A 25,396-nucleotide genomic window follows, 5' to 3' on the forward strand; every position below is an offset into this window, starting at 1 on the left:
TCTCTCTCTCTCTCTCTCTCTCTCTCTCTCTCTCTCTTCTCTCTCTCTCTCTCTCTCTTCTCTCTCTCTCTCTCTCTCTCTCTCTCTCTCTCTCTCTCTCTCTCTCTCTCTCTCTCTCTCTCTCTCTCTCTCTCTCTCTCTCTCTCTCCTCTCTCTCTCTCTCTCTCTCTCTCTCTCTCTCTCTCTCTCTCTCTCTCTCTCTCTCTCTCTCTCTCTCTCTCTCTCTCTCTCTCTCTCTCTCTCTCTCTCTCTCTCTCTCTCTCCTCTCTCTCTCTCTCTCTCTCTCTCTCTCTCTCTCTCTCTCTCTCTCTCAAGCTTTCGTCGCATTTCCTGAATTCTGATCATAAGTCTCCTTTGAGATCGTAACAAAAACGCATGCGACATTAACTTCAGTTTAGCAGAGTATGTCGTAACATTCCATTCTTTGCAGTCTGGAAACAGGCAATATTTTGCCACGAACGCTGCTCTAACAAATAGTTGCATTCGACAAAAAAAAACACAAAAAACAGCACACTACAGCTGGATAGTGACGTGATAAAAAACTTGGTGCTGCACTGATAATACTTTACTTCCGCATCACATGATCCCAGTAAATGGCATGAAACGTTCCGGACGTACGGCAGCCACTTCCAGCCTTCATCTCAGAGACCCACAGAAGAATTCAGCTTCGTCACCCGAAATGCTCGAATGCCTGCGACATCCCACGCACGAAGTCGCACAAAAGGCAACTCAAGGCCCTAGAACAGAAGGCAACTAAAGCGCGACACAGGGTCGTCATGGCCTAAGCATTGCAAGATGTACAGCCCAAACGTGACAGCTTTCGACGGTCTCTTCCGAGGGCGGAAAGGACTACATATCTCGCAGCATGACATATACCTATCGGCATCCACCTGCAATACAGATAAATCAAATGTCTACGTTTAAGAGAGCGAACGAAGCAAGCGTGCAAACACTTGCGGCATCCAAGCAATTGTCCCGTGTTTTGGAATCACTGCAGTGCACAAAAGGAATATCGCAAAAAAGTTGATGATTAATACCTAACATATATCAAATTGATTGATTTAGACCGCAAGGAATGTAAAATCGTTGGCCAAGGTCGACGGGTCCTACCCGTACGCATTATTCACGCTCAGCATGAGTTCGTCTGTGCCTGACGAGGATGGTGTTCTGCGTGAAAGATTTACCGCACACCTTACACCCATATGGCTTTTCGCCCGTGTGCCTCCGGTAGTGTCTCGTGAGCTCCCCCTTTACTGTGAACCGTTTCCCACAGATGTCGCAGCAATGCGCTCGTTCTCCTGTGTGAAGACGTCCGTGCACTATGAGGCTGTCTTTAAGAGTGAACTGTTTTCCACAGACGCCGCACGAATACGGTCCCTCACCGTGCTTGGTGCGTGTGTGGTGCCTGAAAGCGCGCAGATGAGAAAACCACTCCCCGCAGCTGTCGCACCGGTGGGTTTTCTCTTTCGTGTCAAGACAAGAGTGAACAACCAGCGACGATTTCCGGGTGAACGACTTCCCACAGACATCACAGTGGTACGGTTTATCACCCGTATGAATACGGTTGTGTCTAGTGAGTGAGCTTTGCTGCGTGAAAGCTGCGCCACACAACCCGCACCGATAGGGCTTCTCACCAGTGTGAATACGGTGGTGGGCACTCAGATCACATTTCTGCGCGAACGACCTTCCGCACGTCCCGCAGCTGTACGGCTTCTCGCCGCTGTGAGTTCGGTAATGTACCCGCAGTACTGCTGGTATCTTTGAACGGATGTTTTTCCCACAGAATTCACATCGCTGACCCTCTGTGACGCCGTCGGCGTGGGCTTTCTTATGAACCTTCAAAGAAACGTCAGTCATGAATGATTTTCCACAAACTTCACAGTGGTAGCGCCTCCTGCGGGATTTTGGTGCTAGAATCAGGTTCTCGTCTTCACGACCAGTAGAACATGCGGTCTTTTTTCCGGCAGATGCAGTGCTAGTGACAGGTTCTGTTTGTTCTTTGTCAGCGTCCATCAGGTCGCTAACCATTTGACTCCCCGGTCCAAACGAATTATTCATGCACTTTCCGATTCGTCTCGAAAAGAGTGAGCCTTTATATTTTCCGTTTTTCCCAATGATATCTCGAGTCCTGATACTTGCGCCCTGCTGTTTCACCGAGTCCTGTTCCAACAGCCCTGTGAACATGGAAGTTCTTAAGACACATGTCTAAAAGAAATTGTTCAACATTTTCGCACAAAAACCTGACAACCACATAACCACCGAGAGCAAAATGAGTATCGCAGGATTATGAATGAGACCACAGGCCGAGAACGTAAGACATACACGGGAACATTTTAGCTTGAGCAGCCCGGTCCGGCCCAGCCCATACGTCACACTTCTCTTTGCAGCCAGATTACTGGTTCATGCATTTATAAACAGAAAAATTGGAATTCTGATCATATGACGCTGCGTAAATTGTCAGCCATGTGCACACACAGCGATCAGGAGGGCTTTCCTGCAACAATGCAACATCACCACATTCACCTCCCCGTTCAGATCACAAGGTAAATACAAAATTTCCACATTGCGTGCAAATGGGGGGGGGGGGGGGGGAGAGGACGGGTCGAAGCCTAGTCCCGATACAAAGAGATTCTCATGGCCGAGAGAACGAGCAATGACGGTGGCAAAGACATGGGCCAGTGTGTGACGGTCGCACGCTCTCGAGCACAACCCACAGAGCCCCCGATCCGACAGATGGCCGCACACGCGCGCGGCCCGACCGGTTGAATACGACGCGCCTGGCTGTGGGGGACTGGTAATTTTAAAATTAAAGACATAAAAACCAAAAATTATGACAAATTTAAACCATCTTTTACCAAACTTTAAAATCTCTTGGTCATGACATCCGGGTCAAATAAGGTCGAGCAAAGTCAAACTCCAAATCGGTGTCCATTGATTCTAGACATCATCATGCAGCCGCTTTCACCCAAGTACCTGTTCTAAGCAAAAACTCATCGGCGTTCCTGTCCGGCCAGTGCCCTTATTTGATGTTTAGAAGGTCACGGTGACCAGAAACCTGTGAGATTCACTTGACTGCTGAATTGAGATAGGCATGAAGGATTTCGTTAGGTGGTATGTTCTAAAAACAGAAGGTGGATCAGGGTCATTTTGGGTCAAGGAAATCTAACCTTCAATCCGTCCAACCAATATATCTGTTGACGTCCGTGTGACCAACACACTCGAAATAAGCATCAAATATGAACCCAAGAAGCAAGTTCTCCAGTCAATAAACAACTCGGTTTTGACCTCCGCCTTACCTTCATAGCTGACCCAAGGTCTATGAATTAAGTCGAATTCCTAAATTAAATCGACTCATCGTCTAAGAGTATGTCTAAGAGATGTTTGGCTTCGTCTAACACTCCATCGCTGCAAATTTCTGAATGATTTCTCATTTGCACTCGCTAAAAGCCATGACCTGAGTAATATGACCTATGACCTGTGACCTATAACATGACATAAGAGGTGATATGACACCTATGACCCGTTATAGGTGATCAACCATACAATGCACGTCAGATTTTGCAGACCAGAAGATCCGTCATTAAATGATCTACATCCATGCAGTTCGGTGCGGCTACGCCGCGTCGGTCGGAAATCATCCTGGAAGGACCTTCCGAGGGGGGGGGGGGGGGTAAATTGACCCTTGCCCGAGCGCGTAATAAATACGGATGTCAGATCTTAGCAATAAGTGGAAATAACGACGTGCTGCGTAGCCAAATGTCAAGTGCACTGTGCTGGTCAACTTAGCGGCTGCACCTTGCAAGCAGATTCCACAGTTGTGCGCCCATCGGCGCACCAGTTAGGAAGCGGCCAACGCCATTTTCTGAAACTGATCTCAAATACAAAACACCGCGTGAGCAACGGAAGGTCTCTATGTTAAGGGGTAGTAGCCATTCTTGGTTCTTTTCAAGTCAATGGCGGTAGGACCAACGCTAAATTTTCAGGAAGCTGGAGGGCTCAGTCACGTTTGCCGCATGCCCTATGTCCATGAAATTACCAGTCTATTTACAAAGTCATTTAGTGCCGAAATCCGATTTGGACGAAAACGCATGAAATGGTCCATTACGGCATGACAGGAATCTGATCTTTACTTTTCAACATCATGCGACATGAAAGCTAGAGTTCAAGGCAAAAACAAGTAGACTAAGCAATACCGAGGGGTCTTCAGAATATTTCGGATTCCTAGGCGTCAGGATCTTTCTTGCGCATCTACTAACGTTCGTCGATGAGTTACGACCTCTCAAAGTCAATTCTACAGATAAAAGTATAAGAGAAATGAGAAGTTCATATCACTCTTGCCCTTCTTTAACTTCACCTTTCACCTTCTTCGGTCCATTGAATGGTAATTTCGAAAAAAATAGTGGCATTTGAGGTTTTATCGCTTCGTCGAATGCAGCAGTCATGTAGTGCCCATAAATGTGTTTGCCGATCCTAATTCAAACGACGCTTACGTACTAAACGCGCTATGCGCTGAGTCATCAGGCTTCAAGTGTCGCTTCAAAGCTTGAGTCACCCACGGTCGCGGAGCATTAGACAATCGAGCACATTATTTTGGAATATACATGCTCATAAAATTTGAAACGATTCTCGCATAAAAAAGGTCCTGACTTCCGAAAATTAACCTTGAAGGTCAAATTAAGGTCAAATGACGGGTGCCTGAAACTTGGGTGGTAAGGACCGCTTCACGGCTGTATATATGACGCTAAATAAGAATCTAGCACTTGTAGCTCCCGCATTCAACCGGGTTAACTTTCGGGTTTGATAGAGTTCCCGGCATTTCCTCGTCATAGTGACAACTAAGAATGACTTTAAGTTAAGAGGCAAGGACATTTGACGGACGCTAGTTTATGTGCTGGATAAAGTTTCGATGCTAACAATCCAATATAGGTGGATACATTTAGGCGAAAATGAGTCTGCCGTCATTTGGTCTTCAATTTCACTTTGAAGGTACACCTAGAGAGATGAGGATTTTCCCACTAACGCCATTGTATGCACCAAATTCGACGTCTAAAAATCCGAACTTTGCCGGCAACCTTTGGATGAAATGAAGTTCCACCGTATTTGACGGAAAAGTTTGACTGATTTGCTTTGTTTGATTTGAACTGATTTCATTTGTATTTTATTGATTTGTATTGCATTGATCTGTTTTGTTTGACTTAGACCTCTGCACATAGTTCATTCGAAATTCACTCCATGAAGCTACCGTGGATTTTACCGGATGCTAAGTGGGACATCATCTTCGCTTACGGCCAATTGCAGACCTCTTCAGACGGTTTCAACGAGCGGCCTACGATTACGTAGCTGATGATTTTCGTCGAACCCGATTCTACCGTGATCATACAATAATTCATTTCTTCTTTCAACTACGGACGATATCGTTGTCCCAATACCCTACCGAATTATCTTCGATACGCCAGTGAGCAAACCAGGAGAAAGGGAAGACAGGCTAACCCTCAGCAAATCCTCCCGGTGGAAGACAGACACAAACTACCGGCAACACAGGCTCAAGAGCGTACCAATTCACTCAAGTTAGTACCCATGTCTAGCCCACGGAGATCTTGTGCGGAATCCGTCTGCTGTTGCTGCAGATCGGATGTCTCCAGCTCGGTGTCTGGAAGAGAACCAAGTTGAATAACCTGCTTACCAGCGAGACCGCAGGCACAGCGAATCGTCCTCGAACTACGGTAAAGCTTAAACTTGAGCGCCCGGACCATGCTCGGCTGGGGGGGAGGGGGGGGGGGGGCTTTCTAAGCGTTACATATCTTAACAACCCCTGGTCGCAGGTTCATGCAGTTTTCAACCGCAGGAAGTTGCGTTCTTTAAAGATTATGCAGCATAGATTGCTCGTCATCTACATGTAAGGTCTCTGATCAGGGGCATCTTCTGGAAAAATATAATATTACCACGACTCCACTACCCCACTGGCTCAACACGAACAACGCAAAATTGCATAACTGCGGAAGACCTAAAGAACATGAAGAGAAACCGGGTCAAGCAGTGAGCGACCCATCGCCAGCGACACGGAACTGGCCGTTTGTGACGGGGAACAACACGGACGATCGAATGCACGGAATCGGGAATCGATGTGTTCCCACGGTCACGAGCTGTCATGCCAAAACCACGGGTCGACTTGTTCTCGGGCGTTTTCAAGGATTTATGCCGGATCTTAGCAACTGGAACACCGATGAGGACGTGAATCCACTGCAGGGTGAAAGCGGAAGCACCGGCTGCAGCCCGCTCGAAACTGTCCGAGCCGCAGGGTTGCCATGGGAACCATAACCGGCGGGAGAGCGAACATGGCCGCACTCCCGGAACCAACATGGAATATACGATGCAGCAGCCTAAACGGATACGGCCACGGAATGCACATGGGCGCGCAACCCCGCTTATGGTGACCACTATCTGCTTCCAATTTAGGTGTTTTTTTTGGCGATGATTCTGCTTTTTTGGAGTTATCTGTTCGTTCAAATACAATGGTCTTCAACCAAAGCATTGACCCAAGCTGCTGTGTCAGTTGCCCAGGGTGTCTAATTTCATTACCTTTCCCCTTGACATCATCTACGTAACAGCTGATGACATTCACAAAATTCATAGCTTTGCTCGCTGTGTGTCATCGGGGCCTAACGACGCAAGCAACTGTTGAGGCCATATGACATCGCCTGCCTCTCACCCTGCCAGGAAATGCGGGCACCCCGGGGAATCGAACCCGTACCTCTGTTTCCCAGACGCGCAGCGGTTAACGCAGACGCGGTAACCACTACACTACCGGCACCCTCGTTTTGCTCGATCTGTGACGCATAAGACGACTTAGTGTCGTGTCGCAGGCGTCCACGAAGATCCTGACCATTCGGCTTCGGACCGCGTACGTGCTAGCTCTTCCCATCACGCAGGCTTTTGCCTTAAGCGCACGCCAGTCGAATGCCCGCTGAGTGTCCATCAGTCACTATTTATGGGATCACGCCATAAATGATAGACAGACGACGGGTTTGCCGTGGCTCCACTCTGGCAAGCTGGTGAGCTCCCGAAGCAGTGCGAGGTGCGCACACCTAGAGAGCTGGTGAGCTCCTGTAATGGTGCGAGGTACGTAATATAGCGAGCTAGTGAGCTCCAATAGCGGTGCGAGGCGCGCACATCTAGCGAGCTAGTGAGCTCCTGTAGCGATGCGAGGTACGTAATATAGCGAGCTAGTGAGCTCCAATAGCGGTGCGAGGTGCGCACATTTAGCGAGCTGGTAAGCCCCCGTAGCGGTGCGAGGTACGCACATCTAGCGAGCTAGTAAGGTCCAGTAGCGGTGTGAGGTGTGCAAACTAGAGAGCCAGTGAGCTCCAGTCGCGGTGCGAGGTACGCAATCTAGCGAGCTAGTGAGCTTCTGTACCGGTGCGATGTGCGCACGGAGGCCAGCTCGTTGCTGCTGGATGGCGCCATTTGGTCACGCTAAGTGCTGGACATGATATCGTATTCCGTTGATACTACTCGTGTTTGTTAGTTTTAGTTGCTACGTTTATGATGGATCAATTTGTGGTTAATTACCTACTGGCTGGTATTCGCTGGTGGTAGGTATATTTCTCTGTGATTGATGAGAGAGCAAAAACATTCAACCTATGAATCTCGCCAGGTTGTATACCTGCACAAAACCATCGAGCATCCGTACCTCTTATCCTCTATCTTGCTTCATTCTGCATCCTCGCGACACCCCGCTTGTCCGAGGCAGGCTGCATGCGTCAGCCACGAGTGGGCCGAGGGCCCCGTGGGAAGGGGGACCCCGGCCGGGTACCCAGCGCTCATGCGCGAGTTAAAGCCCGGCGGTTAGCCCCCCCAGGCGCATGCGAGTCTACCCTATCGTTAGCCATTTTCCTTCATCCCATAGCCCTGAAATGCTCATTTCTGGTCGAAAGAGCTCTAATACAAAAAAAAAAAACATCCAGCTGACACGAGTTTCAGTACACAGTACAGCCTGATCACGTTTCGTTGGGGTGATCCGTTCCACCATTGCGGACTTATTTCTCTTTCCGTTAGTTTCGTGTTAACACCAGCGCTGTAGCGACCTTGGTATTTCTGACTGGGGCTTTACTGCCAAATTGCCTTTACAGTCACGGGTGGTATTCTTCACATGCTGGTAGCGCCCTCGGGGAAAGCGGGTCGGTGTTCGCAAGCCATGAGGGGCCTGCTTAGAAGCAGCCGGAGAATCCCTTTACTGTCCGACAGGAACCTCCTTTCAGACCGCACCAACCGGAGCGATGTGATGAACTGATGAAAAGCCCGGGCTCATTCATTCTCATGTGGGCACGCCCCACCAACCGCTGCTCCGGGCTACCTCAGATGGCTCGGGTGCAAACAGGGTTCCTATCAAAGGGGGTGTATCAAAGCAGGTCTAGCTGGTGCGTCAGTCCCTTTGGTCTTCGATATACGTTACATCAGCAGTCGCATACCAGGTGTCTTAGGCGCCTCTACCCGCCGCATTCCACAAGCGAGCTGACACGCCGCGTCCGTCAGCTGGCGCCAGTGGCGCGTTCAGGGGGCGTCAGGCGAAGAGTCGACAGAGGCGTCGTCAGGGTGAGGGATAGTGGGGGAGCGCAACAAACTCGGCGGGTGATCCGCGGTAGACCTGTCTTATATTGCTGTTTAAACCTCCAGTCCTCTCCATCTCAGTGTCGTCTTGCATACTCCCAACTGATTCGAACTCATTTCCAGGTCGTCTCAGAGTGTAAAGTTCATGTCATGAAGAGTTTGGTGAGCCATAATACTTGACCTGACCTTTGAAACCGTCGCCGTTCATCGTCATCCCCCACCTCCCTCCTCTCCCCAGTCGAGAGTGTAATGGCCCCATAGTGGCTACTAGCCCAGCAACTGACACCGAGACGAATATCTACATGCCAGTGTTCAGCACACATCTCCACACGGAGTTAAGCAGAGAAGTACGTTTTACTGTCGTCAAACGCACTTCATCATTGAGGAAATTGTTGTACAAAACCTATGTGCTTACATCAGCTGTTGAAGTACGAACCTCAGCTTGCGTTCTTCTGTGCAACAAGTGCTCTCCCTAACTTACATCAGCGCTCAAATATTTGGGTGCAAACAATTGCTTGAAGGAAGCGTCCCACCCTGGAGGTATATTCCAAAAACATACTCTGGTGAAACCTCACGACTAGCTACGTCTAATAATAACGTTGCGTAGTGTCACTGCAGCACAGTCTATGCACAATAAGGATACGACCTTTAATAATTTTCGAGTTCGAATTACGCTGCCAAAACTTTGTAACAGAATCACGCTTCTTTCCTGCCGTCACGAACACCGCAGTCGTGGCAACTACCATGCACACCTCTACTGGCGCGAATACAGGAACGTTTGTGAATGCTCAGCGCGCAAGGGCCTGTTGCTGAGAAGTTCGTTGGCTGAAGTTTGCACCAGTGCCTCACATGGACCATGTGATACTCGCATTCCAAAAGCCAAAGTGCGCCTCGAAAAGAGCCACTGTGGCAAACGCTATAGAAGAGAAATCAGTCATAGCACAATGTTTCGTTGAGTTCCCTGGATAAAAACTTCATATTCGAATACATTTTTGTTTAAACAATGTTTCACGCTTTCGCAGCATTCATTACGCAACGTTTTAAAACACAAGGGTGTGGCAAATATTAGAGAACACATACGTTGGCAAAGTAACGCAAATGAAATGTACTACTTTCGTAGTGGTGAGCAGGGAGTCTAATGACATTTCTCTCGCAGGGTCGGCTGCTTTAAATCGAAATTCTAAGCTTTTCAGAAGGATTTCGAAAAACTGGTATCACTGATCAAATCGTACGCGTCGGATGTAACACGACGTGAGAACGAGTGGGGTGCCCGCTTGTAGACCTTTTTACGTACGAACTTTTGAACGTACGAACATTTTCACTACAAATGTTCTCCTGACGAACATTTCATCATGGGATCTGATCTATAAGTTCGTTCGCCGGTACGAACCTTTGCCATTACGAACTCTACGTACTTAAACCTGACAAACATTAGGCATACGTGCTTTGGGGCTACGAACAAATGCCGTCCGTACTTTTGCCCGCAACCTATTTTTGCAAACTTCCAGGGATCCACTAGTTTAAAAAGTCCGTTGACGAAGATTACATCCTCCAGCCGCAATTCCTTAATGCGGTACAGCCGATAGCCCCCTCCCCAACCAGCTGGTGCACTCCACACTAAGGTCTCCGGTAAGGCTCAAACGTTAAAATTCCTCATCTGTTGCAGCTCTGGCTGTACTTACTGATATCTCCCAGTGATGACGTCACACGGTCCGGAAGGTCTTCGTGTTGGATGTTGGGCTCTCGCTTTAAGATAGAAGATGTTTGGTCACACATGGCCGCGCCTGAAATGAACGGTGAAAACGGCTGTAAACAACAATATAACATTACATTTTTACCCTGTGGGATATCGGTCTGATACACGTGAACTCTGCTCTTGATTTGCTGTTCATTGTCGGTCCTTTCCTGTCCAGCTACGTCTAGTTTAACCGAGCACGATCAAGCCCACTAGCCAGTTTCATAGACACAATGGCGTGTAAATGTGGTGTAGGGAGTAACTCGACAACCTTTTACCTCGAATCCGGTTGCATGGAGTAAATAGTGACTGTTTACTTCAACGCTCGTAAAATTATACTATCTATGGGGAGATCTAGAGTAAGGAGTTATTCTGTACTTCACCAGGCATCCATCGGGTTCCATACACGCAAATGGTTTGACCATGGGGTAGACATTTACTTCGAAACTAAAGTTAAATAAAAAGATGCTCCGGCCCGTCGTAAAATAATCAATGGTGATCATAGAGGAGCCGGAGCATGGCCATACGGGAGCGGAGGAACACGCTATTCAGATCGAGAATCAACCTGCAGTGGGAGATTGTTGAACTATGAAGCGATCTCAAGATGTCAGGGGCGGACGAGTACGCATATGTGAGAAAATCAATGCAACTGCGGTTCGTATAGCAGCTTTGTGGGCATCACAAACAGAAGAACGGTGGTGGATCAAGCTGGCAGACCGTTATGAAAACCAACCTCTTTCTCACAAGTCGCGGATTTCACGAGATTTTGTTTTATTTTTTGCTATGACACGGACAGACATGATTTAAGTTCACAAAATGCACAACCTTGGGTAAGGATAAAGTCAGCTATTTCAAGGACCTTTCGTTGTCGTACATATTGCCTTCACACGTAGTACAGCTTCCCTAGGAACCAGGGTATGAACACACGAACCGAACAGCATTGTTTACTTCTGCGAGTAGCGGAACAATACCGATAAATATAAGATGTCTGTATTTCAGCGAATAAAAAATTGATCGCACTTGGTGTAGGAATTAATAGTCAAAGCGCAAATCCATCACCACGTTAATCTATAAATGACCACACTTCACGTAACCTTATCAGTATTTCTGGATGCATTACAGGCATCTTGATCTCTCAGGTCCAAACCGAAAACATCGTTGCCATGAACATAACCGCTTGCATCGCTATGGAAATTACTTCAGCCTTGGAATTTTACTTTTTATTTCGGAGAAGTGATGCCAGGCCCATGAAACCGGCGTAGAAAGTAGGGATTAACGCCAAAATTACTTCTGCCAGCTCGCAGTAAGTAGTAACTTCTCTTCATGAAACTGGCTACAGCTCGGATCAAGACCTAAGCCCTGGTCCAGTCCCCCGGTGCGTACCCGTCAAGTCATTTCCAGCTTGTTCCGGTCAGCTTCCGTGAGTTGTGAAGTGCTCCACCGTCTTGAAACTCGTCTGGTCTTTTCCAGTCATTTCTAAGCCTCTTGGGGGTGCAGTTTCTCAAAATGAATTGGAGGAGGGGGGGGGGGGGGGAGGGGGAGCTGACCAGTGATCAATTACTCAACTTCCCACCAAAACACGCCAGAAAAGTTTTCCTTGGATTTGGTCCACTTCCCTCTAAGAATTAGGAGGGGGGGGGAGGGGGGCTGTAGTGCAAGTTGGTAGGGGGATGGGGCCGAAGTCGGTGGGAAGAGGGGAGGTTAAAGCTACCCATCTGCATAGGACAATACACCCCTGAATCCTACTGTCTCCGTGGTCGTTTCTATGACCACAGTCCCCTACGACCCGTACAGGACCAGCAGCGATGTTTCGGCCTGGTCCAGTCCAGCTGAAAACATTTCAGTCAGGTAGGTTCATTCTGGTGCTGACACTTACGTGGCTGCTGTAGCCGCTTCTGGTCACCTGTCCGGTGCTCTCTAGTCACCTGTCCGGTGTCCTCTGGTCACATGTCCGGTGCCCTATGGTCAATGTCCGGTGCTCTCTGGTCACCTGTCCGGTACTCTCCGGTCCTCTCTGATCACCTGTCCGGTCACCCGTCCAGTCCTCTCCAGTCAACTGCCCAGTCCTCTCCGGTCATCTGTCTGGTGCCCCCTGGTCAGCTGCCCGGTCCTCTCTGGTCATCTGTCCGGTCCTCTCCGATCACCTCCAGTCACCAGTCCAGCCCTCTCCGGGCACCTGTCCGGTTCTCTCAGGTCGCCTGTCTGATCACCTGTCCGGTCCTCTCCAGTCATCTGTCCAGTCCTCTCTGGTTACCTGTCCGGCCCTCTCCGGTCATCTGTTCGGTACTCTCCAGTCACCTGTCCGGGGCCCTCCGATCATCTGACCGGTCCTCCTCGGTCACCTGTCCAGTCATCACCAGTCATCTGTCCGGTTCTCTCCAGTCATCTGACCGGTCCTCTCCAGTCACCTGACCGGTCCTCTCCGGTCACCTGTCCGGTCCTCTCCGGTCATCTGTCCGGTGCCCTCTGGTCATCTGTCCGGCGATCTGACCGGTCCTCTCCAGTCACCTGACCAGTCCTCTCCAGTCACCTGTCCGGTCCTCTCCGGTCATCTGTCCGGTGCCCCCTGGTCATCTGTCCGGTGATCTGACCGGTCCTCTCCAGTCACCTGATCAGTCCTCCCTGGTCATCTGTCCATTTCTCTTAAGTCATCTGCCCAGTCTTCTCAGGTCACCTGTCTGATCCTCTCCGGTCACCTGTTCGGTGCTCTCCGGCCATATCCGTTCCCCGTTTGGTTCAGGCAGGCTCAGCAGGGTTCCGTGAACGCGACACTCAAGCCATTCCAAGTAATTCTGTTGATCTCTGAAACCCCAGTGATTTCAGCGCTCTATGGTCCACTGCGGTTCATTCCAGCCCACTCCACATTGCATCTTGTGCCCTATGCCCAGTATTCTGCATCCCATGCTCCGAGCACCGTGCTCCGAGCCCTGTGCTCCATGTATTGTAATCCACCTCTCGGTCCTCTCTATGCCCAGCCCCCTCTATGCCCTGTGCATCATACTCTGTGTTCCATGCTCAGTGCTGTCCCTGACCCTCAGCAACATCATGACCATCTGATTCATATTTTGGTGATGTTATCACTCAGATGACCAAACCCATGTGGTCATGTTTGCTGAGTCTGTGATGTGGCTTAGCACTTTCGACAGCCAGTTGGACAGTCATATGTTCATTTCACCCACTACTCAGCATGCCCAATGCATCAAACAGCTAATGTTGCATAACATCATCTTGCAAAGCATTCATCTTACAGTTTACATCACATCCAGTGACAAAAGCATCATTCCAAAACAAGGCATACTAAGATGCAGGCCAGTTGCTGGGAACTCAACTGTCAACTGGGATGGACATCCAAAATGCCGGCAGTACATAAACATGATGAGCAGTGTCATTAGAGTAGAAATTTGCAGCAATGCTTTTGAATGAAGTACTGATTTCAGACTTTTAAAAAATCAAATTCTGGGCCTTATTTTTGAGGCACAACAAATTCCATGTTAACTTGTTTTTGATGTCATAAACAGGGCTTTACCATGTACCTGGCCATTCAGACTACATGCAAGAGCTCCACCTGCCTGCCACACCCGCAGGAATAACATCCAAATGCAATGAACCAATCCTCACAGTGAACCACGCCTTGTCATTTCAGCTTCCCAGATGCAGACCTTAACTGCCACACTACCAGTGCCTGTCAGTGTTGACTTGAGCTGAGCATACACAAGTAATTTTTTAAAGAGCTTTTTTATCTTTCGGAAAAGTCTGAATTTCGAATCAGTACTGGTCGAAGGCAGCATACTCAACGAATGCCACGAGACTACCAAGCCTATGTAGGCAAATTACTAACCCATAACAATATAAATTGTTATAAGTCAAAGCTACATGTCTGACATGCAAGACCATATCTCTGTGCATCACAAGATAATCCATATGTTTGTTTAAACAGTGATGCCTTTTCATAGCACTGAGCATTATCTGTTGATATTACAGTGAAAAATCATAGCATTGCCAATTAACTTTCATGACAGCATACAGCTGGAGCAAAATCAGCATGATGGAGAGGTTATGCATCCAAGGGTGAAACTTCATAGGTTATTGGAGGGAGGGGGGGGGGGCGGCAATGCAACACCATCCATGACAAGAGCAACCCCAGTATTTCTCTTGGACCATCTGTCCCCTATCTCTAGCATTATTATAGGTGTGTGTGTGTGTGTGTTGTGTGCATGTGTGCATGTGCGTGCGTGCGCACGTGCATGCATGCATGCATACATGCTTGTGAGGGGGAAAATGCAGCAATGCAGGGCCATGGCCCTTAGAAAATTCAGTTACTTTACTCATGCATATATAACTTAACAGCCTAGATAGCTAACTGAAACCATACTGTTACACACCAGCAAGCAACACATCAGACTAACAGCATCAATATCATGCGCAGGATAAATATCTAATCACCGGGCTCAGAGCTCGATTATTCAGACTACTCAACTATAGACGCCCAACCAGGTGACTCACTCCCCACCTAATAGCTACGCCACGTGACGACACGAGACTGAGCCGCAGCCGCGATGATCACAGCAAACCTGATAAGGGGATCGCTGACCTTTCCCAATCCAAGAACTCCGCGCCTCGACCCGTGCGGACTATTCATCACGACCCGCGCAACCCGGGCCGTGGCTGGCGTACACGGGCCGCTGCGCCAGTTTCAAGGACACCTCCAATTGGCGCCGAAGACGCCGCTAGGGGGGCGGGACGGTGACAGAGGCCAAGGATGGTTCCAGCAACAAGTCCAGGGGAGGACATATCGGCAAATCGTCCAAAAACACTTGACTCTCTCCAATCTGAGCTGAAATAAACAGAGACAAAGCGCACGGCGCAGACAAAACAAATCATCAATAACGTGTAAAGAAATGAAATAACCGTGCCTTTTTAATCCTTTATGGACCGCTCGGGAATGCAATCCATGTAGGGGGGCGACCGACTCAAAATTGGCTAGCCGAGCCCGGTGACCAACAATTCGCGGGGGGTGAATAGAAGTCATTCGATGCTGTGAGAGGGGGTGTGCTATCCTTTCTGGTTCATTTGTTTCTAGCCAACGCCAATGCTCAGCCCCCTGCGCCGTTGTCCCGCAGTTCACGTGCCATCGACGGCAGAACTGATGCCACCCGTACTGCAGTCGCACAGGCGTGCGTCCACATGGCCCCGACAGCGACCATGTGGACATCGTCTTCTACCAGGACTGGAGACACTGGGGTGCTGGCTTCGTGGATGGGGTCTGAACCTTCCTCGTGCTCCGAGGTCTTCAGCCCTGTGCGCCGACGCTGGCCTACCCCGACATGGTCCATCATTGGATGTCCAAAATATACATGCGTCTTGCCCGTCACAGACCAAAGTACGGTCCTGTCATGCCAGCGTGTTGCGCTCCTAGCAATGTCATTTGGCCCGGGGAGGCGCCCGGGCCCCCCCTCCCACCAGGCGCCCACCGTGCGAGCGTCCAGCGGCAGCCAGGAGGCTTATGTGTCCGCGGTTAGATCCCGATTAATCACCTCGCCCCATTTCTCCCATACAGCGAAGGTGAGCGAAAACCAACGGTGGACAGACAGCCTTACTTGGAAGGCGCCCAGTGGCAGGTTCATAGAAGGGCTATCGGATGACAGCACTGACGAGTTCTGTCTCGCCGGCGAATGGACATGCCTCTTAGTATACACATGCCTCTTAGCATGTGCCAAATGAAATAGTAGTGCCTGTGCCTGTTCTGGACAAACGCCTCAACAGTTGCTACTTGACCTGCATTTAACAAATCTGAACGCCAGACAACACTCTGACAAATGTACAAAGACGCCCCACTAATGTCTGCAGAGGACTCGCCCTATGCCTTCCCAACATCAGTGCCAACAGTCACTTTCCTTCCTCAGCTTGGCGATGCAGTGATGTATAGATCCGATACCACATAGTTTACAAGCGACAACCGCATCAAATCTGAGATCATGTGATATGCCTGCACTTAGCCAGTATAATTCTCACCAATGGTAGACATAATAGACAAGTGACACCACAAAGTGGTACACATGTTCGGCACGCAATGAAAACCTTACGACGGACGGAGCGGAGAGCTATCACATGGAAGATCTTGTTGTATCTCACAACTTCTCAGAGGCCACAAGGCATGAATAATGGATGTCAGGGAGGCAATCGCTAGCCGGCGGCACAGGTACGCAGTCAAACCCACACGCCATCAACTAATAACGTAACCAAGTTCAAGTTATGCAAGCATATGACCATGCGATACGGTGACGTCCTCGAGAGTCTGGAAGAGCAACAAAACAACGCCAGGTTTGGAATTTAACATCATTAGACGTGAATCCCAGCCCTCTTCAACTGCCTACGACAAAGCACAGCCATCTATCGGTCATCGCCGTACTGCAGCTTCGCCGCGCGGTCACTTGTCGGCGAGCAGCGCTGCGGTCGGGTCTTCACCCTCGGCGACCAGCACCTCCCGGTTCTCGTGGGTCCAGAAGCCGTTGAGGTCGATGAGGATGCTGACCACGGTGTCACCCTGGCCGCTGAAACGACCGCCCACATCAGCACTCGACGGACGACGAAACATGGACGCTGGAAAGGTGGCAAGCTCACGCGAAAGCTGCGCTGGAGTTCACACGAGAGGCGTGGCGAATAACGCTTACCGCAGCCTTGAACCGACACAAATCAAGCTCAGCTTGCCGAAAATGCGACCGACCCGCCCAGAAATTTGTCGCGCATTCGGCACCCTCAATGTGGAGCGGCAGACCCAAAACAATACAATAAACCGTCTCGTGCGGCATCGGACGAGCGTGCTGACCACAAACACTATCAGTATGGCCCTGCTGTCCACAACACGACTTCAGCGGATAAGACCACGCGCCTTTGGAAGTCCGTACACAAGAGCTTCATGTCGAGACCTGACACCAACCCATAAGCTCGATCGGTAAAGAAGGGAACCGTGCGCTCGAGCGCGCGCACTCGGCGCTCTTTGCCAGTATGGCGGCCCGTTCTCTCAGTCCTTCCGTGCTGTTTTCGTGCCGCTGCAACATCGGGTCGTCGGCGTCCAGAGGCCTCGTTTCGACCCGTACACAAAATATTTTTTTCACGATGCAAAATGTTGCATTTCTCACGTTAATCACAGACAAATCTTGTTCATGAGCGTGACAGCACAATCGCGATTGATTCTGCTGTCAACTTATACTTAATGCAAATGGCAACTATTAAAATACAACTTAGAATATTGCATAAAGAGCAATGCAGCACGCTGTCGATACTAAATTATGCCGCTGACCTGCAAGTTCGCGATCGGATATTACATCACATCGCAGGGCTAATGTCCTTAAATTCCAGGCACATCCACACTTTAAGGTACCTTGTTTGATGCGTTTATGTCACCACGCCCTATCGCAACACAGTGACACAGAGCCCCCCAGCACTCACGTACCGCCACGCCTTGCCGACTCCTGAGATGAGCGCGCCAGCGTCACTAACCGTCCGCGAGCGCCGACGCGCGCGTCCCGAACAGCCGCTCGCATGCAAATCCGCCGCACGCCCAGCGCCGCGTCGCCCCGACACTCGGCCGCCCCGACCAGCGACGCGGCGCGCGGTCCGCGGCCAGCGGCTCACCAGTTGATCAGGTCCTGCAGGGTGATCTTGAGCGGGTCGGCCGGCTTCACCATGTCGAACACCTCGTCCTTGATGTCCTCGAACGGCACTGGCTCCTGGCCGTGCGCCTTCAGCTGCTCCTGGATGGCCTGCACACACAGCCACGCATAGTAGGTGGAGCAAGGGGCTGCAGGGCGAGCTTTACACGGTTTAAACGTTTAAAACCGAGTGCATGACACCGAGTTGAGGACAGTTACCTTCACACCCATTGACAGGTGCTGTGTGATGCGTGCTCTTTTCAAAAGACGTAGTGGTCTGGCGGGCAAGACACGTGCTTTAATTTTATTTTTTGACACACTTTAGCTGATTCGTTAAGACGTGATGACAAAAACACAGTGCTCTGATACTGTAAAGGCCACGTATAGGGTCACGAACTTTGCTGAAACTCATCACACAAAGCAAAATTCATCCCTGCATAAAAACACAAAAGGAGAAGAGAGCAAAGTAAGAAAATAATACGCCATGGACACCAAAAACACACAAACACGCACGCGATGAGCCATTTTGTTGCACCGCGCCACAACACACACGCCCCCAGCCGTACAGCCCTTTCCCGGGGGAACGGGCCGCATCGGGCTGGCGCCGCACCCTGAAGAAGTAGTTGAGGGCGAATATGTTGAGTGAGGCGCTCTGCTGCACGTCCAGGATGCGGAAGAGGTACTGCAGCGCCTGCGGCTCGCGGCGGTTCTCCAGTGCCAGGACGAAGTCCAGGTACGTCTTGTAGTCCATCTCGCCGTCGTAGGTCAGACACACTTGGAACACCTGGTCGATGAACACCGACGTCAGCGTGCCGGTGCCGTACCTGCCGCCGGGGAGGCGGTGTTGGTGGTCACGGTGTTTAATGTGGGAGGGTATCTTTGGAGGCGATGTCTCACACACACTGGCGTAGTTTTTTAACCCACGCTCGGGACAGTCCAAGACACACACAATTTCGGGCGCTTGGCGTTTATGAAATTAGGCTCATGAAAACACGAATCGGTATGGGTTTGTTTGTTGGGATGAACTTACAGCACGAAATGGAGTAGCCAACACAGCATACAATTTATCATACAATTTACACACATATCCAGTGAAAAACGCATCCTCTTTTACAAAAAATTGTCACAAAGGAACCATTGTATTCTCACGCATACGGCGACGCATAGCATATGTACCCTCGCTGCGATGTCATGCCAGCAGCACGCCCTGCTGGGCATGCTGCTGACACCAGTCCAAGAGCTCACCGGGCCAGCTCAGCCTTGCTGAGCATGCCGTTATGGTCGCGGTCGAGGTTCAGGTACTGGCCGTACACGCGCAGCGCTGACGGCGCCGAGAACCAGTTGGACTCCTGCGCCTCCTTGCTGAGCTCCTCGTCACGCAACTGGTCAGCGACACGCGGGTGAACAGCCGGCCAGCGACACACAGGTGAACAGCTGGTCAGCGACACACAGGTGAACGGCCGACCAGCAACACACGGGTGAACAGCTGGTCAGCAACACACGGGTGAACGGCCGACCAGCAACACATGGGTGAACAGCTGGTCAGCGCCACACAGGTGAACGGCCGGCCAGCAACACACGGGTGAACAGCCGGCCAGCGACACGCAGGTGAACAGCCGGCCAGCGACACACAGGTGAACGGCCGGCCAGCAACACACGGGTGAACAGCCGGCCAGCGACACGCAGGTGAACAGCCGGCCAGCAACACACGGGTGAACAGCCGGTCAGCGACACGCGGGTGAACAGCTGGTCAGCGCCACACGGGTGAACAGCCGGCCAGCAACACATGGGTGAACAGCTGGTCGGCGACACACGGGTGAACAGGCGGGTGGACAGGCGGACCGGCGGCCGTGAGCGCCGCAGCCGGGACGAGCTCGTAGCAGCGCGTGGGAAGAAGCCCATCACCAGCACGCACATCGCAACATTAAAAGGGTCACACACAAACTGCACCGACGTAGACGGCTGCAAAACATGACAGAGCATGAGCAGGATGAGATGTCGATCCATCGCACGGTGGGTTAGGATCTAGATGCCCAAGAGGTTGCAGGCTCTTGGGAATGTTGCACGACCTATTTTGAGCGACTGCGACCAAACTATGTAACTTTCAGCGCCACTGTTTCCCGAAGGTTCCAGAATTTAAGCCGTAAACGTCAAAACGCGTATTCCGTTGCTGGGCCGACAAGTGACGCCAGCAGCTGGCAAGCCACTGCAAAACAAGCCTTTGAAGCGGCCTAAGCTGGCTTGGCGGCTGTACCTCAAGGAGCTCGTCGAGAAAGCTGCACGCCAACACATCCTGGATCTTAATCTTCCCCGTGCGTAGCGGATCGAGAAAAAAGAAGAACTTCCTGACCGCCGTGCAGACGTAGAAGTTGTGGAACGACTTCTCGAGGCCGTTCAGTTGTGGCAATGTTGGAATCATTTCCAAAATGTAGTTCTCCAGATCCTGTAACAGCAACAAGCCTCGCCATAACCACAGCATGGAGATGGATGATATAATTTTTCCAAGCAGCCCCAGGCGTTTCCTGTTAAAGGAGCACGTAGCATGATGCTGTGTGGTGCGTCCCCATGTATACGTGCCTGCGCCCTGCACACATACGGTATGCACAAGAGGCGGCGTCACTTGTGCACAGAACACGTCAATGACGTGTTAGACACATTCTATTTTAAGATGGGCTTAAGGTAACATGCAATGATACAGCAGCGTTTCTGATAGAACGGCAAGCACAATTTCGAATCCACGTAAAAATGGACAGTCCGGTTGAGCCACCAAGACCTGAAGCACAATTACGAACTGAACTTAAAGGAGCCGAATACTTCCATTTCCTTACTGTTTCCCGCAGGTAGCCCTCTCCGGTAACGTCATACAGCGACAGGCCGATCCTGGTCTGGTGCAGCCATACTTTGCGCATCACGTAGTTGAAGAAGGACATCATGCAGATTCTGCCATATGGATCGTCCTGCTGCAGCTTGGCGAAGACGAACGGGGTGAAGTACCGCCTGAGGAAGGCGGTGGTTCAATTCATGACACACCGGCATGTGCAAGAACACGTTTTTAAAACGGCGAACTGCCTCAATTCACCCGATTGGCTGAGCTGTCCTGCCAGCCGAATCCCTGTTACGCCACGGCCCCCGAGCGTTAATATGACCAATGCAGTCGCCGGCAATCCATTGAACGAGGGCGCGACAATGCTGGTCTTAGAAAGCTTCCTGTCAGCCAAAATGCTTGTATCTTAGCACAAGCATGTATTAATTGAAAAATGAGACGAGTGACCCATGGCTGCAATAAACGACACCAAGCCGAACATTGCATCTCACGGGTACGAGGATCCCCAGACTGTAGCACCACATGGGTGCAAGGATCCCCACACTGTAGCACCACACGGGTGCAAGGATCCCCAGACTGCAGCACCTCACGGGTGCAAGGTCTCTAGACTGCCATGTGGCAGAGGCCACATCAGAAGGAGGAGGACGTCATCCGTCCCCGGACGATCCGTCATCCGTCCCCTCAGAGGGCTCCTCACGACATCCGGCTTCAGATGACCACTTACTTGCACTTGTCGCCGGCTCGCTCAGCGGCCGCACAGAAGTCATCCCATCCGAGCATGCTCTCCTCACCGTCCGGCGGCAGCGTGTGCTGCTCGTCCAGCACCACGTACAGCGCCTGCCAGAGTAACATGGAGTGTCGTACTCGTCCAGCAGCATGTACAGCGCCTACCAGCGCCGCCAGGGGTGTCACACTCGTCCAGCAGCATGTACAGCGCCTACCAGCGCCGCCAGGGGTGTCACACTCGTCCAGCAGCATGTACAGCGCCTACCAGCGCCGCCAGGGGTGTCACACTCGTCCAGCAGCATGTACAGCGCCTACCGGCGCCGCCAGGGGTGTCACACTCGTCCAACAGCATGTACAGCGCCTACCAGCGCCGCCAGAGGTGTCATCATCGTTAAGCGTCACGAAGTACGTCACCTGAATATAATATAATAATAAAAATAAACTAAATATAATAAATAATAACTACGGCAATATGAGTTAGTTCCCAGCCTTGCGTTCTCCACCCAAGACGACGGCCGGCATAGCAGCTGCCGCTCAAGCGGGCAAATCGGCGGGACCTCGAACGCACCAGCAAACGGCATGTTGCGGACACCCACCTTCAGCTCGTCGTTATCCAGCAGCTGCTCGCTGCGCCGCTGCAGGAACACGGCGCGCGCCTCCTCGCGCAGCTTCTGCTGCAGAGCATCCTCCTCGTCCGGCAGCTGAGGCATGATAAGCGGTGACAGCGGGCAGAGGCATACGGAAGGCAGAGCCCGGGTGCGCGACCGGCACACGCGCGTAGTGAGGTTAAAACGCGCGGTGCCTTTGAATGCACCGCGAAAGCACAAGTACTGAATGCAACATTCATGAGTGGGCATGACAGTGAAACGTAGGTCTTAACCATAAGTCAAATGCGAACAATTAACTGCATGCAACTGGGTACACTTCCACGTAGGAGAAAAACTGAATTTGTAGCTTATTATATGCCGGGGTAACAGCGTAAAAGCGAAACGCTCCCCACAAAATTGTGTGATTTCATTTTAAATGTGTTGTACTACTCGCGGCACATGCATAACAAATGCAGGGTATTTTAGCTGTTTGGTTCAGCACTTGTCTCGTAATGTTGGTTTGAGCATGACATTCCATTAGAGAAATCGGATGTTTGCAATGCTGTCTCTTCGAGGCAACCCCCACTTCGCGTGCGTCTGCATTTGTGCGTGCGGGTCGTGCGCACGCACCTGTACACACCAGAGGCGTAGTTTCGCAAAGTGGATCCAGGGGGAGTGAGCCGTGAAATATTAAGGAGCATACCCCAGAATTCACCAACAAACGGGTTTTCCGACGGTGTTGGCCTATTTTTCTCTCAAAATGGGGGGGGGGGCTCAAGCCCCGAAATGAATAGGAAACTACACTCCTGGTACATTTCACATCCGTTTTGACATGGTGCAGCGCTGATAGCTCTAACGTACTCCATATTTGCTTTCGCCGTTCAAGAGTAGCTTTTTACATCTTTAAAAAAATCTTATTCCAAACGGAACGAGCCGCGCAAACTCAGGTCACAGCAATGCACCCCTTCGGCTTTCTTTTCTTTGACTGACTGCCCACATTAAAGAACCGGCCGACCACCCCTTCTTCTGCGAACGCTTCTTTCACTGCTCTTTCATCGCCTTGATAGTGTGAAGGGGTGCAATGTCCTGCTGGAGCCATCCCAGTTCCTTATGAACATCCCTTCCTTTCAAGAGCCGCTCAGAACTTGTGCACCACCCGGGGATAACCGAATCGCGCCAGATGTACCCAGCAATTTAACAAAGCCTGCCCCACGCGTGCTTCTCACCGACAGCCAGGGAAACATCACTGAAGCCAGGGTCGTAAAAATATGACACATCGGTGGCAGTAGGCGGTTCTGACATTGTGAAAACTAGGTTAGATTCGGGATAAATAACTAATGTATGTGGAACAGCATGTGTTTTGGAGGGGACACACTTATAACCAGAGATGCAACACACACAGATGCAGCATACAAAGGCCATGTACAATATTTGCTTGTACGTTTAAATGTCACATATTAAGCGAACAGCTCTACATTTTCCAGGTATGATCTGAGGCGCTATAACACGGACGACAAGGGATCATCAAAGATGGTCAACAACACTCCATTTGAGTCAGTCATATGCACATCAATAGTTATACCTATCATGTGTCTAAACTTGTTACACACTTTCATGTAAAATCGAGGAATGACTTTCAAAGAAGGATCACTATCTTCGATTTGCATCCCCTTCCACTCAGTGTAAAGCTTCTCAACCTCGGTGTCTTCCTTTTCTTTCTGTTTCTGCTTTTCTTCCTCCGACAGACGTCCTAAAATCAAGCATCAGAAAGTTGTTTTCCCTACTGTCTCAATGATTGCACATGGTCAAAGGTAATATACACTGCTTAAGGCCACAATAAGTGTAGTATCCTGAGCTACAACTTTAAATATCCACAGAAGTGGTTGAAAACAAGGCCATCAGACAAATAAGTGAAACACAGATTGTACTCAGTTTCAGAAGCAGCATGAGACCATCTGTTGCCACCTGCCATCTGATCTTAGCAAACTTCAAAGAAGCAATTAGAGCCTCTGATGTTTGCTTCTATAAGGCCACCTTGTTAAATCATCAATATAGATATCACACAACACCATTTCAATCACCACATAATGCAATACATACAACAATTTCCCCTTTCATGTCTGTTACCTTTCACACATCATCAAAATAGGCAATCTAGTGCCAGCTAGCAGGCAAACTAGTTCCATCTTACCTTTGGCTGCAAGTTCCTGAAGCCTCTCTTTCAACAAATCCATCTTGGTTTATGAACATCAGCTCCTCTGGTGGTTGAAGAAAAACAAATGTAAGCAATGCGTTGAAACAAAATGTGTTACTGGGATCACATTATTTTGGGTTCTACTGATACTCCAGAACCATTACTTTTGTTGTCATCACAGGCTAAGTCACTGTCTCTGTCAGACTGCTGTTTCAACCCTCCTATGATGCAACTCCGACATTCTCATCCAGAATTCCAAATATATCAGGATTTGAGAAAACCTATGCTATTTCAAAAGCAAAAAAGCCAGCCATCAAGACATGCAGCCATTTCAAAATCAACAAAAACAATGGCATCTGTGATTATAACTGCATGAGCCTACCACCCACACCTTCAGAGCAGTGCAATGCCTTCATGACAATCAAGAGCAGACAGGTATCATGCAGAGAAGAAATTATGCACCACATGAACCAAATCTGTTGAAAATGCATGTTTATGGCAAAATAGTCTTCAGCTAAGCAATATATTAAAAGCCCATCATGGCCAAAAAATATATGCAACAATAACTGATAACCTAGCCTGCGCCATTTTTAAAGAAGTAATTCGCACCGGTAATTCAACACAATTCAAAGCCCATTTCTTAACATAAACCATCGATGTCCTTCGGCATGGCATCGGCAGGCGCAACCCTCGCAATTCCTAAAACGACCTGACGCTGAATGGATCGAATTTGGAACAAGATCTACCCAGTATTGATATCAGCAGATGCACAATACATTTACGGGCATGTTAGCAGATTCGTGTAGCCTAATTTGATACGTGACGACAACAAATAGCGTTTTACCCGCTAGACACCCCTGGTCTTACCTCACAATTCTCACTAACCTAATCGACACCAACCGAAGCACAAATCGGCGGTGCAGCTTTCAATTGATTATGCGCGCCTTGACTGCATGAACATAAAGGCTACAAACATTTTCAGCTGATTGTACGGTGACGTCATAAACCCCCTGCCAGCTTGATTGAAGTCCCGCACGGGACGGTACGGGACGAAGTCAGACGAGATCAGAC

General features: G+C 50.0%; 2 protein-coding genes across 6 annotated transcripts; both read right to left on the reverse strand.

Moving 5' to 3' along the window:
* Positions 1–287: 287 nt before the first annotated feature.
* Positions 288–14,992, reverse strand: LOC119102689 (zinc finger protein 501). 4 transcript variants are annotated; one of them, XM_037226150.1, is made up of 3 exons: positions 14,934–14,992; positions 10,290–10,391; positions 288–2,174 (listed from the first exon to the last, which is right to left on the reverse strand). In XM_037226150.1, exons 2-3 carry the CDS (start codon positions 10,381–10,383, stop codon positions 1,120–1,122), a joined length of 1,149 nt encoding a protein of 382 aa, XP_037082045.1. In that variant the 5' UTR covers positions 10,384–10,391; positions 14,934–14,992; the 3' UTR covers positions 288–1,119. The 4 variants fall into 4 exon arrangements, with proteins under 4 accessions (XP_037082045.1, XP_037082053.1, XP_037082066.1 ...); XM_037226158.1 differs by having other exon boundaries at positions 14,914–14,988; XM_037226171.1 differs by lacking the exon at positions 14,934–14,992 and adding an exon at positions 14,853–14,907.
* A 1,110-nt stretch (positions 14,993–16,102) lies between these two features.
* Positions 16,103–25,268, reverse strand: LOC119102720 (serine/threonine-protein phosphatase 2A regulatory subunit B'' subunit gamma). Of its 2 annotated transcripts, none has more exons than XM_037226189.1 (11): positions 25,211–25,268; positions 24,323–24,389; positions 23,742–23,881; positions 22,141–22,245; positions 21,543–21,655; positions 20,823–20,991; positions 20,249–20,437; positions 19,240–19,376; positions 18,605–18,818; positions 17,978–18,105; positions 16,103–16,893 (listed from the first exon to the last, which is right to left on the reverse strand). In XM_037226189.1, the coding sequence occupies exons 2-11, from the start codon at positions 24,363–24,365 to the stop codon at positions 16,770–16,772; spliced, it is 1,362 nt and encodes a 453-aa protein (XP_037082084.1). In that variant the 5' UTR covers positions 24,366–24,389; positions 25,211–25,268; the 3' UTR covers positions 16,103–16,769. The 2 variants fall into 2 exon arrangements, with proteins under 2 accessions (XP_037082084.1, XP_037082076.1); XM_037226181.1 differs by having other exon boundaries at positions 25,193–25,260.
* Positions 25,269–25,396: the final 128 nt, after the last annotated feature.

This window comes from Pollicipes pollicipes, unplaced genomic scaffold (genome assembly GCF_011947565.3).
Source record: "Pollicipes pollicipes isolate AB1234 unplaced genomic scaffold, Ppol_2.1 Scaffold_2555;HRSCAF=2994_pilon_pilon_pilon, whole genome shotgun sequence".
Classification (NCBI taxonomy): Eukaryota; Metazoa; Arthropoda; class Thecostraca; order Pollicipedomorpha; family Pollicipedidae; genus Pollicipes; species Pollicipes pollicipes.